The sequence below is a fragment of the Cervus elaphus genome, chromosome 30 (assembly GCF_910594005.1).
Source record: "Cervus elaphus chromosome 30, mCerEla1.1, whole genome shotgun sequence".
Classification (NCBI taxonomy): domain Eukaryota; kingdom Metazoa; phylum Chordata; class Mammalia; order Artiodactyla; family Cervidae; genus Cervus; species Cervus elaphus.
In genome coordinates, this window is record NC_057844.1 from 28438325 (window position 1) to 28452165 (window position 13841).

At 43.9% G+C, this 13841-nt stretch overlaps 1 protein-coding gene across 1 annotated transcript in view; it reads right to left on the reverse strand.

Annotated features, from left to right (window-relative positions):
* The window catches only part of KL (klotho), a 39183-nt gene extending 33517 nt beyond the window's left edge, over window positions 1-5666 (reverse strand). The window contains exon 1 of the mRNA XM_043892332.1: window positions 4814-5666. Within this exon, the coding sequence (XP_043748267.1) occupies window positions 4814-5635 (822 nt within the window). The 5' untranslated portion in view covers window positions 5636-5666. The remainder of the gene's footprint in view (window positions 1-4813) is intronic.
* Window positions 5667-13841: the final 8175 nt, after the last annotated feature.

Sequence of the window (13841 nt, forward strand, 5' to 3'; positions counted from 1 at the left end):
AATTGACATTGTTAAATACTACTTTGATTTTGAAATTATTTTATTAGTTTTTTTCCTATTCTTAAATTTTTTCTTGGACTTGACTGTGACCTTCAAAAAACATTATGTTCAATCAGATATTCAAAGAAGAGTGAGTCAAGCTCTTCAGGAGATATTTTAACCATTTCTGATTAAATACACTATTGAATTCAGTAGTCTATAAAATACATTAACATTCAACTCAGTTGATTATTCCAGCAATGTTCCAAAAAATTTTAATGAGTGAAAAATTGGTAAAGTGCTTCACAAAAGTACATAGCCTTATAATTCGAACATGTATCTAATAAATAAATTGCCTCCACTATTACTTGGGGAAGGACAGCTCAACCAGATAACAAAGCCACTTCCAATACATTCTCCTAAAACCAGCCAGGAGCATTCCCCCATCTCCCATTCTGAAAACTTTGTCATAATGTTTCATAGTGATTATAGACAGTTTTCAGTTGTTTGGAAACTTTTACAATGGAATCATACATGTGATGATGAACCTTAAATTTTTACTGAAAATGTCAGATTCTGCACCATTATAGTTACTGATCTTACTCTCTGATTAGGATTTAATACTCCCTGTCCCATAAGAAAGTGGCTAGAAAATTGATGAAGAGAACAGATCCTAGGAACATGAGTTTATAAGGGCAAAGTCAGGCTGTTAAATAGCCAGAAGTCACTTACTGAGCACTTACCAAGGGCAAGATGGCATTTTAGGACAGAGGAAGTGAACATGTTTTCCTCACTTAAGGAACTACCCGGCTAGTGAAGCAAATGATTAAATGAAAGAAAAAGTGTGGTAGGGGGCATCAGAGTGAAGCACTGTGGGTTCCACAGAACGAACAGATGGCATTTGAGTGTAGGGCCAAAGGGAGCATGTGAGCTAGTTCTTAAAGAAAAAATCTGATTTTAATAAACAAGGGACTTTATCCTGTTCATACATAATGATATCCTTGGGAATATCCGCCATGGCAAACGGCAAGAAGCAAGGGCAGAAGCAAGGACATCAGTCATTAGGCTGTTCCAGTGATCCAGGCAGAATGTGATGGGCCTTGGACCTGGAGTTTTAGATAAAGAGAGAAGTGGCTGGATTCTGTATACATTTCGAAGGTAAGTAGAGCTATAGGATTGGTTGATGGATTGAATATAAGATTTAAAAGAAAGGAAGAAGTTAAGCTTTGGTGTCCAACCAACTGAAAGAACAAAACTACCATGATGGAAATGGAGAAGACAGGAATTTGCTTTTGGATGTTAAATGTGACATGTCTATTTGACATCAAAGAGGATAAGTTCTACACTCTCTCTGAGTATAGAGCTCAGGGCAGAAGTTCTGGTTGGAGACTCAAAATTTGGAGTCATCAGGATATAGAGTCTTCAAAGAACTCATTTGGAGTGAATCTAGAGCACAGGCCCCAGGAGGGAGCCCCCGGCACTCCAACATTTAGAGACATGATAGGGAGGAATAAGCAAAGGGAACTGGGAAGAAGTTGCCAGTGAGCTGAGAGGAGAAGGGAGAGACAGTGGGGTTCTGGAAGCCAAGCTAAGAAAGTGTGTCAAGAAAGAGAAGAACGGCTGGACAGATGCTGTGGACAGATCAGCTGACAGGAGCACTGATGGTCAGCACAAGTCAGGTCTGCACTATATGTAATGCGCAAAGTAATATCTCCCAGCCCCACCTCTTTAAGCAAAAGAAGCTGTCTTTTGGGACTTCCTTGTGGTCCAGAGGCTAAGACTCTGTGCTTCCAAGGCAGGGGGCCCAGGTTCAACCTCTGGTTGGGGACCTAGATCCCACAAGCCATAACTAAGAGTCCATGTGCTGCAATTAAGACCCAACACTGTCAAATAAATAAATATCCCCTCTGCCCCCCAAAAAAGAAGTTGTCTTTTTGTCACAGGTTCCCTGAACAAACATGGGCAAACTCCCTGGGAGTCCCATGTGTATCTTCATCTTGGTCCTGGTCCTCCGCAGAATCCCATGGGCAGAACAAAAACTCCCAGGCACCGTTGGAGCTGGACTCCAACTACTGGCCTTAACACTAGCTCTTCAGGGGCCGTTAAGACCCGTCTTTCTAGAGCTGTGAAGGCACAGCAGTCCCTCTTCAAGCCAGAGAGAAGAAGTTATGTCTTCTTTCCGGGTTATAATTGGATGAGCAAAGCAGTCTGGATTCCATGGGCTCTGCAGGGAAATCCTTCTGTCAGTTCGGGCTCTGTCAGGCTCCGTCTCTGTCTCTCATACATACACACAGAGAGGCTATTTTTATCAAGGGGACCTCAGTACCAAAACCCCACACAAAACAGGAAGACCTCCATTCTGAGCAAAGCTTCCCCATCCCACTATTCATCCTGCAGTTTGTCTGGTCTGCCTCTGTCCTCCAGGCCATCAGACAATGATTCTTAAGTATCTGGTGCCAGGGGAGGGGGTGGGGGGGTGCAGAATGTCAAATTTCCAGTCTCCCTAAGGTGTCTTCTTAGTCTACTTGTAAATTAGTGGAAACACAGAATGGGGGAGGAGAGGGGTGCTGGCCAGACTGATCCTTCACCAACATTAGATCCCCAAATGTAAATAAATGTGCTAAGGGCTCAGTAGCCCCTACCAGGAATACCTAAAACCTGGCTGAAAAGTTCTACTACTATCACCAAAATGTTCCATTACCAAAATCTGAGCATATGATTTATCTTTTCAAATAAGATCAAAACTTCCATAATCCCCTCCCTGTAACACAAATACCAAGAAAGTATATTAACATCAGAATGAAAATATCTCATAGGAAATAATTAAAGATATCATATTTGATCATAACAACTGACTTCTTCATAAGATCCAAGAATGACTACACTCTGAACCAAAGATATGTGAAAGCAAAATTAATTTTTTACAGCAACTGTAATTATGTTTGCAGCATCAGCAAAAGCAACTGTCCACTTGTTACTAATTTCTTATGAACACAAAGTCCACTGGGAAGGATGGTAAGTTTTTGGGTAAGGAGACAAAAATGTAACTGGGGAGTTAATTGGGAGGCAAAAAGTGGGCACAAGAGTCAAAAGCATGTTGACTATTTAATACACCAGAGTACCAGAAAGCTCCTGCAGTCCAAGTTCCTTATCTTATGTATGAAATGAATGGGTAAGTGGTTATAATAACAATTGATGAGTTTTGTATTCATACAGAGTTTATTACATGCATTCTAAAAATAGAACTCATATGATTTAAATCTACAATCGTAATTTTGCAGGAATGGTCTATTTGGTCCTTCAGTTGGTCCACAAATCTCTTGTTTCTGGTATGAACTGAAATTTGCTTATGTTTTCTTCAAAAGAGGGACCAGTTTTTTCCATTGTTTTCTGTCACCAATCATGAACAGGTGCTGTTTGGGTCTTCTGATTCCTTAAAAGAACTGACAGATTGAACAAGTTTGTTACCACTGCTCTAAAGTATCTTACTGAAATATATATATATATATATATATATATATATATATATATGTATCAATATGGAATCACTGAAATCACAAGTTTTGGTCAAACAAACTCAACCTTCTTTTATGACCTACAGTAGCAAGCAGGGCTTTTTGGAGCTGACACACAATCTAATTAGCCCTTATTACAACACAATCAGCAGCTCTGAGTGGTAAGTCAACTCAATGACCCAGGAACTGTTCTGCCTCAATTACCTATGGCTTCGAATAAAACAAGTCTTCATCTTGACTTTGTTCAAAATATGTGGCTTAATTCTAAATTTAAAAATAGGTCTTCCAGTAGATGCATAAGTCACCAAAATACTTTGCCAAATGTTATACATTTAAATCTATTTATTAAAATGTTTGCACATATACATTTAAAATATTCTCTCATGATACAAAACTACGAAGTGTATGAACAACTGATGTTATAAAGGAACCCTCAAATTGATGAACCTAACTTGAGTAAAGTAAAGGAGAAAAGGGTGAAAGAATTCTTTGGAAGACAACTTCATCATGGCACATTAATTCCACCTCTGTCAAAATGTATTAAGCCTTTTGCACAAGGGTGTTAAAATCAATTTTGTCAGGCTAATAATCTCATCCCTGAGGAATCCTTCCAATTGAAGCCAGCATCACAGACATACAGTTGTTGTAGGACACAATCTATACTGCCCTTTAGCAGTTTCTGTATCTTAGGTAGCTTTAAGACTGTACAAGGGGTCTTCACACTCCTGCTGATTAAGTAAGGTTGGCTGATGTAGTTCTCAATCCTGCCACAGAAAGAACTTCCAAAGACAGTTGAACCTCCGCTCTGCAGGAGATGCGATTTTAACATCTTCGAGTCTGCTGCAGTGTGAACTTGTGCCACAAGCAAGACAGATCTTATTGGATTAAAACTGAACTCGTGACATCTCCACAAACTCTAGCAGAGAGCAATGCTGTCTGTGTGGCTTCCGAGCTTCTTTCCTCGTGCTCTGGCGGCCGTTCCTAGACCTATTTCACCTCTAAGAATCCTCTACCCTCAAGAGAAAGGCGCTCCCATTTCTCATGGGAGAAACGAATCCCCATTTCTTTTTGGCGATGGCCTCAAAAAAGGCAGTCCCCTGGCGCGCCCACGGCGGGGTTTCCCTCCCATTCCAGACTCCAGGATTTCCTGGGAAGCCCAAGAAGCTCAGCGCCCCCCACCCTCCCTGGGCGTGAACCCCAGGAAACCGCACAGGTGTGCTCCAATGGAGCCTCCTCTGACTGGCACCCCCTCTTGCCCCCTGGCGTCTCCAGGGGCCCTCTCCCCGGCGTGGCCCTCCGCCTGGCCCCCTAGCACTCACCAGGAGGAGGTTGTGCGCCACCAGGTACCCGAGTCGCGGACTGCCCCGGACGCCGGGGGCGAGGCGCCCGGTGGCGTAGCCGTGCCAGGCCACCACGTAGGGGTTGTCGATGGTGATCCAGTACTTGACCTGGCCGCCGAAGTGGCGGAAGCAGAGCTCGGCGTAATCCCTGAAGTGGTCGGCCAGGGCGCGGTTGGCCCAGCCGCCGTAGGCGTCCTGCAGGCGCTGGGGCAGGTCCCAGTGGTACAGGGTGACCACGGGCTGCACGCCCAGCTCCCGCAACCGCTCCAGCAGACGCCGGTAGTAGCGCAGCCCCTCCCGGTTGGGGGCGCTGGCGCTGCCGTTGGGGAGCACCCGCGCCCAGGAGATGGAGAAGCGGTAATGGGTGACCCCGAGCTCGCGCAGCCCCTCCGTGTCTCGGAAGACATTGTTGTAGCCGTCGCTGGCCACGTCCCCGGTGGCGGGCGGGGGCGGCGACGGGGCGCCCGACGGCCAGCCGGCCGCCGAGGGGTCGCCTGGAGGCGCCGGGGGGCTGTGGGTGAACGTGTCCCAGATGGAGGCGCCTTTGCCATGCTGCTGCCAGCCGCCCTCCGTCTGGTAGGCGGCGCTGCCCACGGCCCAGAGGAAGCCGTCGGGGAAGGTGTCGTGGAGTAGCCCCGCGGCCTCGGGGGTCGGAGGGCGCGCGAAGCGGGCCCAGGTCTGCGCGCCGTCGCCGGGCTCGGCGCTCAGGGGGCGGCCGCCCAGGGCCAGCAGCAGCAGCCACAGCGGCGGCGGCGGCGGCGGCAACGCCCGCAGGCGGCGCGGCGGGGCGCGGGAGGGCATGCTGCGCGGGAGCCGGGCGCACGGGCGCCGCGCCGGGCCCCTTTATGCCCGCGCCCCGCCGCGCCGCCCTCCCCCGCTTCCCCCCGCGGGCCCCGCTGGCAATGATTACCTGTGGCCCCGCGCCTCCCCCCGCCTCCCTGGATGAGGGGAGGGCGGGGGCGACGGGGGCGCAAAGGGCGAGCGGGAGCCCGCGCAGGGGGCGCGATCGTGGGCCGGGCGCAGCGGGCGCGGCTCTCGGACGTCGGAGAAAATGCACCTGTGCCTCTCTGCGCCCAGGGGCAGCCAGGGATGTTTCCGCCGCAGGACTTTCCCTGCGAGCTTCTACACCCCATCCGCGCCCCTCCTGGAAGAAGCCGCCGAGCCCGGGCAGGGAGGCAGCCACCCCAACTTTCCCGAGTTCGGCGCGGGATCTGGGGGAGCGGGCTGCGCCCACAAGAAAAGCACCTGCTTTTCTCCCTACTCGAGGCCGAGAAGAGCGACTGACGCCGAGACTGGAGTCGATTAGGAACTGGCCGAAATTGTATTGGGAGGGCAGGGTGGGGAGAGCTAGGTTGGAACTTGAAATGTTGGGAGAGAAGGACCCGAGGTGGACTTTCCATTGCGGTCTCTAAGGAAGATGCTCGCGTGAAGAGCCGCCCCACGCGCGCAGCCCGAGTGGCGCTTCCCGCAGGCCCCAGTCTAGGACGCCTTCGAGGAAGACAAGGGAGACGCATGGGTTCCTTGAACTTTGCTTTCATCTCCCTCTTACGGTTATCTTTTAACCATTTCAATCCTGTACTTGTTCTTTAATTGGATCGTGCAGAATGACTTGGTGAATGTCTAACAACAGTTGTTGGTTGTTCTTCCAGAAGAAAGAGAAACGCCAAGGTTTGGACTTTGAATAGTTCTCATTCACCTCTGTTGTCCTTTTGCATCTGTTTTTTGAATAGTCACATGTTTTAGCTTTCAGCTCTGGCTTGGCAAGTAATTTATCTGAACAAACCGTGCACGCAGCTGCCGCTGGAGTGGGCGGACTCTGGATCCCTAATCAGTGAAGAGAAAAGGGAGGAGGGGTTTAGCCCAAGCACCTTCTACGACAAAATAGAATCATGACGCCTTTCCGGTCACCAAAGAGCCCTTTTGACAAATTGTGGAGACACTGTGAGTGTGTGTAGACCTGATCTGTGACTAACTGGGGACTGGACACTCTGGGCTCCACCTCCTTTGCGATCTTGGGCGGGACAGTCTCTCCAAGCCTTAGGATTCTTATTTATAAAATGGAGATGGTCATGTCTGCCCTGACACCTTAGACACTTGTGAAGCTCAAATGAAAAAAATGTGCACGCAGAGCAGGTGTGCCTCCATCACGGCACACCTGCTCCTATGATCAACGACTAAGATCTCATAGAGGTACATCTGTTCTTACCTAGTTATCACCCCTGCACTGCTGTTTCATACAAACTTAAAATCAATAAAGTTTTAAATTTTGCAGATGAAGGTGCTTCTATTAACTTCCTTAAAATGTAAGCACAACAAATTTATTCCAGTGTTTTATTAAATATTCCCAACTCTAGCCAGCATATATTATCGTGGTTTAGTAAGATTAAGCCATCAGGTCGGAACAAGACATTACTATTCTGTTACATGTGGCATCTACATTTTTCAATAAATGTGAAATAACAAACAATGACACTCCAGCAATTAAAAAAAATTATACCATGCAAGCATACAGTCACACTCTCTTCCAGATAAATTAAAAAGCTTCTATGTCCGCACCCAGGCTCACATTTCCCTTCTAGAACTGATGATTAGAGTGTCTGCTTCTTGTAGCTTGTTAAGTTTCAATTAGAAATGCTTCATGGATCTCATGGAAAATAGCTTAGGCTAAGTGTTCACTTATTGATGTATGGTCTGTTTGCTCAGGGCAGATTGTATTTATTGCTACTTTCATTTAACCAACAGTGAGAGAAAGAGAGAGAGAGATTTAAAGAGATGGATTTTTAAAGCAATGATTAAAAAATAGAACCAAGGTGACTAATAAATGCTTCACATTTGAAGTCTTCTGAGGGATACATAAAGTCTATGTATCTCCAGTTGAACATCATAGCTTTCAGTATTTGCAAGGATGTTTCCAGGTGATAGTTGATTCAACCCAATGATAAAGATTGCATGATAATTAAACTTTATTTCCAGAACTTGCTGTTTATCAAGGTTCTGTTCATAGTTATTAAATTCTGGATTCCTGGAGTGTAAATAATTGCTGCTGCTGCTTTGCATTTGTTCAGTTTTATTTTTATTCTTTCACATCTAAAATGTGGGTTTCATTCAATGCTTTGTTCTCCCACAAACAAGAGATTAATTACTTGCTGTGCTTTGAATATGAAGGTAAAGTTATTGATGCATCAAAGGAAAGGAGGTTTTTTTTGTTTTTGTTTTTTTTTTTTTTTGAGGTACAGAGGACAGATTGGAGGAGATTTTTAAATTTACTTACTTTTGTCGTGATGATGATTTTCAACAGCCTAAAGGGAGTCGTCAAGGTGACCAAAATCCTTCATCCCATCCCTTCTCCTGGCTGCTCCTGGGACCAGCAGAGCCCTTGCCTGCTAAGGGAGCAGAAAGGGGTTCACTGACTCACATGGGCCTAAACAAAACATCAACCCGATGAGGGGCTCCCAGCTCCCACCAGTCACAGACACTAGCTTCTCTGAGGAGATACTGAGATCATCAAAACAATCTCTCTCAGCAGCCACCATGGGCAAAGCAACCACAAGGAGTTCAAGCCTTCAAAACAGGTGACAAACCCCATCCTCAGAAACAGTAGTGATGGGGACTTCCCTAGCAGTCCAGTGGTTAAGACTTCACCTTCCAATGCAAAGGATGTAGGTTCGATCCCTGGTCAGGGAGCTAAGATCTCACATGCCTCACAGCCAAAAACTCAAAATATAAAACAAGCAGTATTGTGACAAATTCAATAAAGTCTTTATAAATGGTCCACATCAAAAAAAATCTTAAAAAAAACAGTAGTGATTGGAAGAAACAGGACAAAGAAAGTCGGTAATAATGTTGTTCAGTTTATTACATTGAGTGCTAACAAATGACACCTATGACAGGTATTTGAAGAATTCAGAAGGAGAAATTATTCTATTTTGAGTTGGTTAGAAAAGTTTCACAGATAAGACATGGTACTATCTGGGGTTACATAGTAAAATTTGCAAAAAGTCTGGGATGTAAGGATATGGGGAAGCAAACTATGGAAGAAAAAAGTGTCCTCAGTGTATTCATGGTAAAAAAAAAAAAAAAAAAGTCTATTTGACAGTGCAAGGAAATAGTGGGCTGAAAATGTAGGTACGGATAAAGAGTCTTTAATAGGTTTTATTATTATATCACATCAGAGCTGCTTTTACTCATTAAATAAATATTTGTTTTGTGCTGAGCACTATTCTAGACACTGGGAATGCAACAGTTAACAGTTAACAAAACAGACCAGCAACCCTTGCCTTTTTGTCATACCACTCTTTACTCTGTTCCAGCCACACACACCTCCTGCTTGTCCTTGGAACTAGCCAAACTGGCTCCCAACCTCAAGGCAATTTCTGGAATGCTTTTCAGAACCACCTGCTTCTCTTCAGTCAGGTCTTAGAACAAGAGTCACATTCTGAGAGCAGCCTTCTTTAACTCTCTGTCCAGAGTAGTTACCCCCAGTCACTCTCAATTACATTGTCCTGTTTTATGTTTCATATCGAGCTCAGGACTAACCCAGATTATCTTGTTGGCTTACTTTTTTCCTTTATCTTCAACTAGAATGTAAGCCCAATGAGAAAAGGCATGGGGCTTTTTCTTTGCAGTACCTGGAACACCTAGAATAATGTCTATCCATTATAGCTGCTACACTAATATTTATGGAATGGAATGAATGAAACCATTAGTAACAGAGAGGGCTGAAGCACATGCTGAGAATTCTGGAGCCACATCCCAGTTTACAAAAGAGCCTTGATTAGTAATGTCTACTAATCAATCAAGTTGATTAGTAATGTCTGTCTTAGCACAGGCAGCAGAAGTGGTAACAGCAAAGGAGTATTTGACATCCTGCATCTAGGTGTATTTCAGGGGGCAATAGCCCAGGCCCACTCCACTAAAACTGCAGATAAGTCTGATGCTACAACAGGAAAAAGAACACAAAACAATGTCACTGTGGAATAGTTTAACTGCCAACATCCCCACTTCCCCTGGCACGCCTCTGACAAGCTCCAAAAGATTGAAAAGGCACTGAGCCTAGGGCTCTGAGCTTCTCTGACCTGGTAAGGTAAGTTCTTCATTTCACAGAGGTTTTCAGAGCCACTAAGTATCAGATGCACCTTCCTAAAGAACTAGGAATGCAACAAGGCTCTGTTCCCACCTGCTTTATCCTTGTTCTGCTTATTTGTCATTGAAACAAAGCTAAAGTTGATTTACAATCCAGTAGCTTAATTTCAAATCTGTAAGGGCTTTTGTGGTCAGCCAACTCAGGAGCCACAGAAAGTTTTTGTAGTGGAGCTACAAGGGCAAACAGCAAGATGCCTCAATTTATTTTAAGAAAGGGGACAATATTAGTCAATTGATTTGTCAGTAAATTGAGGGGGAAATACTAGAACCTGAAAGATCGCTTTAAAAGCAACTGTAGTAAAGTACATAATGAGTTAAGGAAGGCTTCTGCCTAGCATGGTAAAAAAAAAGCAAAAAAAAAAAAAGAGAGAGAGAGAGAGATGAGCGACAATACCAAAAATGAAAACTGATTGCATGTGACAGGTAGGTGAGAGGGAAAAGTAAATGATGATTTAAATGTTTTGAGATGAGCTGAAAATAAAAACGACAGCACCATTGATGTTCCTGAGTACATCAGGAGGTGCAATTAATATCTGATGAAAGATGACTTCAGTGCTAAATATGTTAAATTTGAAGTGTCAGTCAAATTTGTAAGCCAGGTATTAAGCAAATAATTGGAGTTATCACTTTGAAGCTCAGAAGGCAGTTACAGATTGGAGATTAGGATCAGAAATTTTGATCCCAGGATAGTGGATGAGGACATTCAAAAATCAAAATTGTGATTTCCCTGATGGTCCAGTGGTTAAGACTTCCCATTGCAGAGAGTGCTAAGATCCCACATGCCTCCTGACCAAGAAAACCAAAACATAAAGCAAAAGCAATATTGTGACAGATTCAATAAAGACTTTTAAAAAATGGTCCACATCAAAATATATATATATATTGAAAAAAAAATCCAAGGACAACTAAAAGCCAAGGGCTAGCCTTATCTCCATTTGTAGGGAGTGGATAGGGTGGAATTAAAAGAAAAAATAAAAAGAACCCACAGGGTGGGCCAGAAGTCTAGGGTAATGTGTTTTTCAAGCTAAGGAGGTAAGCATTTCAAAAAGGAAAGATGATCAAACTTGGTGAGAAAAGACAACTGACCTAGAAATTAGATCATTTGGAGATTTTGGAGACAGATGTTTTAGATTGTAAGAGGGCTTAAGCCAGATTACAGTGTAAGGCATTAAGTGAGAGTCTGTGTGAGATGAAAAAATAAAGGCCACGAGCACATTATCTTCTGACAAGCTGGCCAGGAGAGCAAATGAGAAACGATGGTCACTTAAAGGGTTCTCAGAGTTCAGAGAAAGTATTTTCAAGATGAGAAACCCTGCACACCTTTGTACACAGAAGAGGAAAGGCAAAGGAGAAGGAGAATTGGAAGTTTCGGGAAAAAGATGATGTAAGCGTACAGTCACAGCTGTGATCTAAGGCAGCTGACTGTGGGCTTTTAAGCCATGAAATTAAAAGACGCTTACTCCTTGGAAGGAAAGTTATGACCAACCTAGATAGCATATTAAAAAGCAGAGACATTACTCTGCCAACAAAAGTCCGTCTGGTCAAGGCTATGGTTTTTCCAGTGGTCATGTATGGATGTGAGAGTTGGACTGTGAAGAAAGTTGAGCACCGAAAAATTGATGCTTTTGAACTGTGGTGTTGGAGAAGACTCTTGAGAGTCCCTTGGACTGCAAGAGATCCAACCAGTCCATCCTAAAGGAGATCAGTCCTGGGTGTTCATTGGAAGGACTGATGCTGAGGCTGAAACTCCAGTACTTTGGCCACCTCATGCGAAGAGTTGACTCATTGGAAAAGACCTTGATGCTGGGAAGGAGTTGGGGGCAGGAGGAGAAGGGGACGAGAGAGGATGAGATGGATGGCATCACTGACTCGATGGACATGGGTTTGAGTAAACTCCGGGAGTTGGTGATGGACAGGGAGGCCTGGCATGCTGCGATTCATGGGGTCGCAGAGTCGGACATGACTGAGCGACTGAACTGAACTGAACTGAAGGTCCCAAAATATTAAACATGAAGACGTTAAGAAGAGCAGAAAAACAAGATTGTGCAGCTAGAATGCTGGAATGGTGGGGAAGGAGCAAAAGACAAGGAATGGTAGACAGAAAAAATCACTAAAAAAAAAGGCAACAAAAAGGAGCTCTGTGAAGTCTTTTTTTTTTTTTTTGCAAAAAATATGCATATTTAAAATGCTATTGAAGTATATTTGATTTACAATGTTAATTTTTGCTGTACAGCACGGTGACTCAGTTATACATATTTATACACTCTTCTTCATAATTCTTTTTCATTATGGTTTATCACAGGATATTGAATACAGTCCCCTGTGCTATACAGGAGGATCCTGTTGTTGTAATGTCAAGACAACAGCAAACGTGTTCCCAGGAAGCTGCAGCTCTACTGAGCTCCCTGAGGCTCAAGTAGACCTTGGAGACACTATTTTGGGCTCTGTGTGCTTCTGACGTATCTATGCTTTCAACTCTTCTGAGTGGAGCAGGGAGTCCGAAGGCTCAGATCCTCCCCTTATCCTCCTAAGTAACACCACTCACTGCCTCTCTAGCCTGGAACTATCTTGCTACACCAACTAAACACGTGCTGACACCAGGTTCATGTCTAGCAGCAAAGAGCATGGCCATTAGGGACTTAGGGCATTGCCCTGCTAGAGTGAAAATGTGTCTACTTCCTTTTTTTCCTCAACTCCCCCCACCCCAATACAACAAGGAGAGGCACAGCCATCTCTGTAAAATTGAGAGAGGTTAGTGTACATGAAGGAAATGAAGATGAAGGGCTGGTGAGTGAGTTAACTGAGGGAGAGGTGCATGAGAAGCAAGATGGTGTACCTAACATGCTCCAGAAAAGATCAAGATCGGGGATACTGTGAAAAGAGAGGGGCAGCTGGAGGGCTGGAAATGGAGCCAGTAGATCCCAGCTTTCTGTCCTAAGCACAGACTGGCTCTACGCATCTGCTAGCTCCACAGGAAACTTATTCTTTCTGGAGAAATGGATCCAGAGAGCCTACTGCCTTGGGAACAGCATGCATGGAGAAGAATGTGGGTGAAACAGGAAACTAAAAATTAACTAAGTAAATCAAATTCTGTATAGCCAGCAGTGGGACCCCCATTGTTCTCCCAGGCTAGTTCCCGACCCCATCAGGGTAACTGGTGGTAACACTCCATCTGTTACAAGCTCTGCCTGTGCACATAAAGATTCCAGACAGCTTCTTAGTGATTTATTCTTTTATATATATATATAATATATAAATATATTTATATTAAGATATATTTATTCTATATAATATATAAATATAAATGTTTATAAATATACAAATATATTTATATATAAATATATAAATCTTATTTTATATTAAATATAAAATATATTTAATATATATTTATGTTTAATATATATAATATATTTAATATATTAATGTAAATAATATCTTCCTTTTTTATTGGTGGATAATTGCTGTCCAATGTTGTGTTGGTTTCTGCCATACATCAATGCAAGTCAACCATAATTATACCCAGACCCCCTCCCTCTCGAGCCTCCCTCCGGCCCCATTCCACCCTTTGAGGTCATTTCAGAGCTCCAGGCTGGGCTCCCTGTACACTAGTTATCTGTTTTATACAGGATAGTGTGTATATGTCAATGCTACTTTCTTAATTTGTCCTACCCTCCCTGTCCCCTGCTGTGTCCACTAGTCCATTCTCTATGTCTGCATCTCCATCTCTTCTCTGTAAATAGGTTCATCATTATTGTTTTTCTGGATTCCATATATATGCATTAATATACAATGTTTATTTTTCTCCTTCTGACTTACTTCACTCTGAATAACAGACTCTAGTTTCATCCACCTCACTATAGCTAAC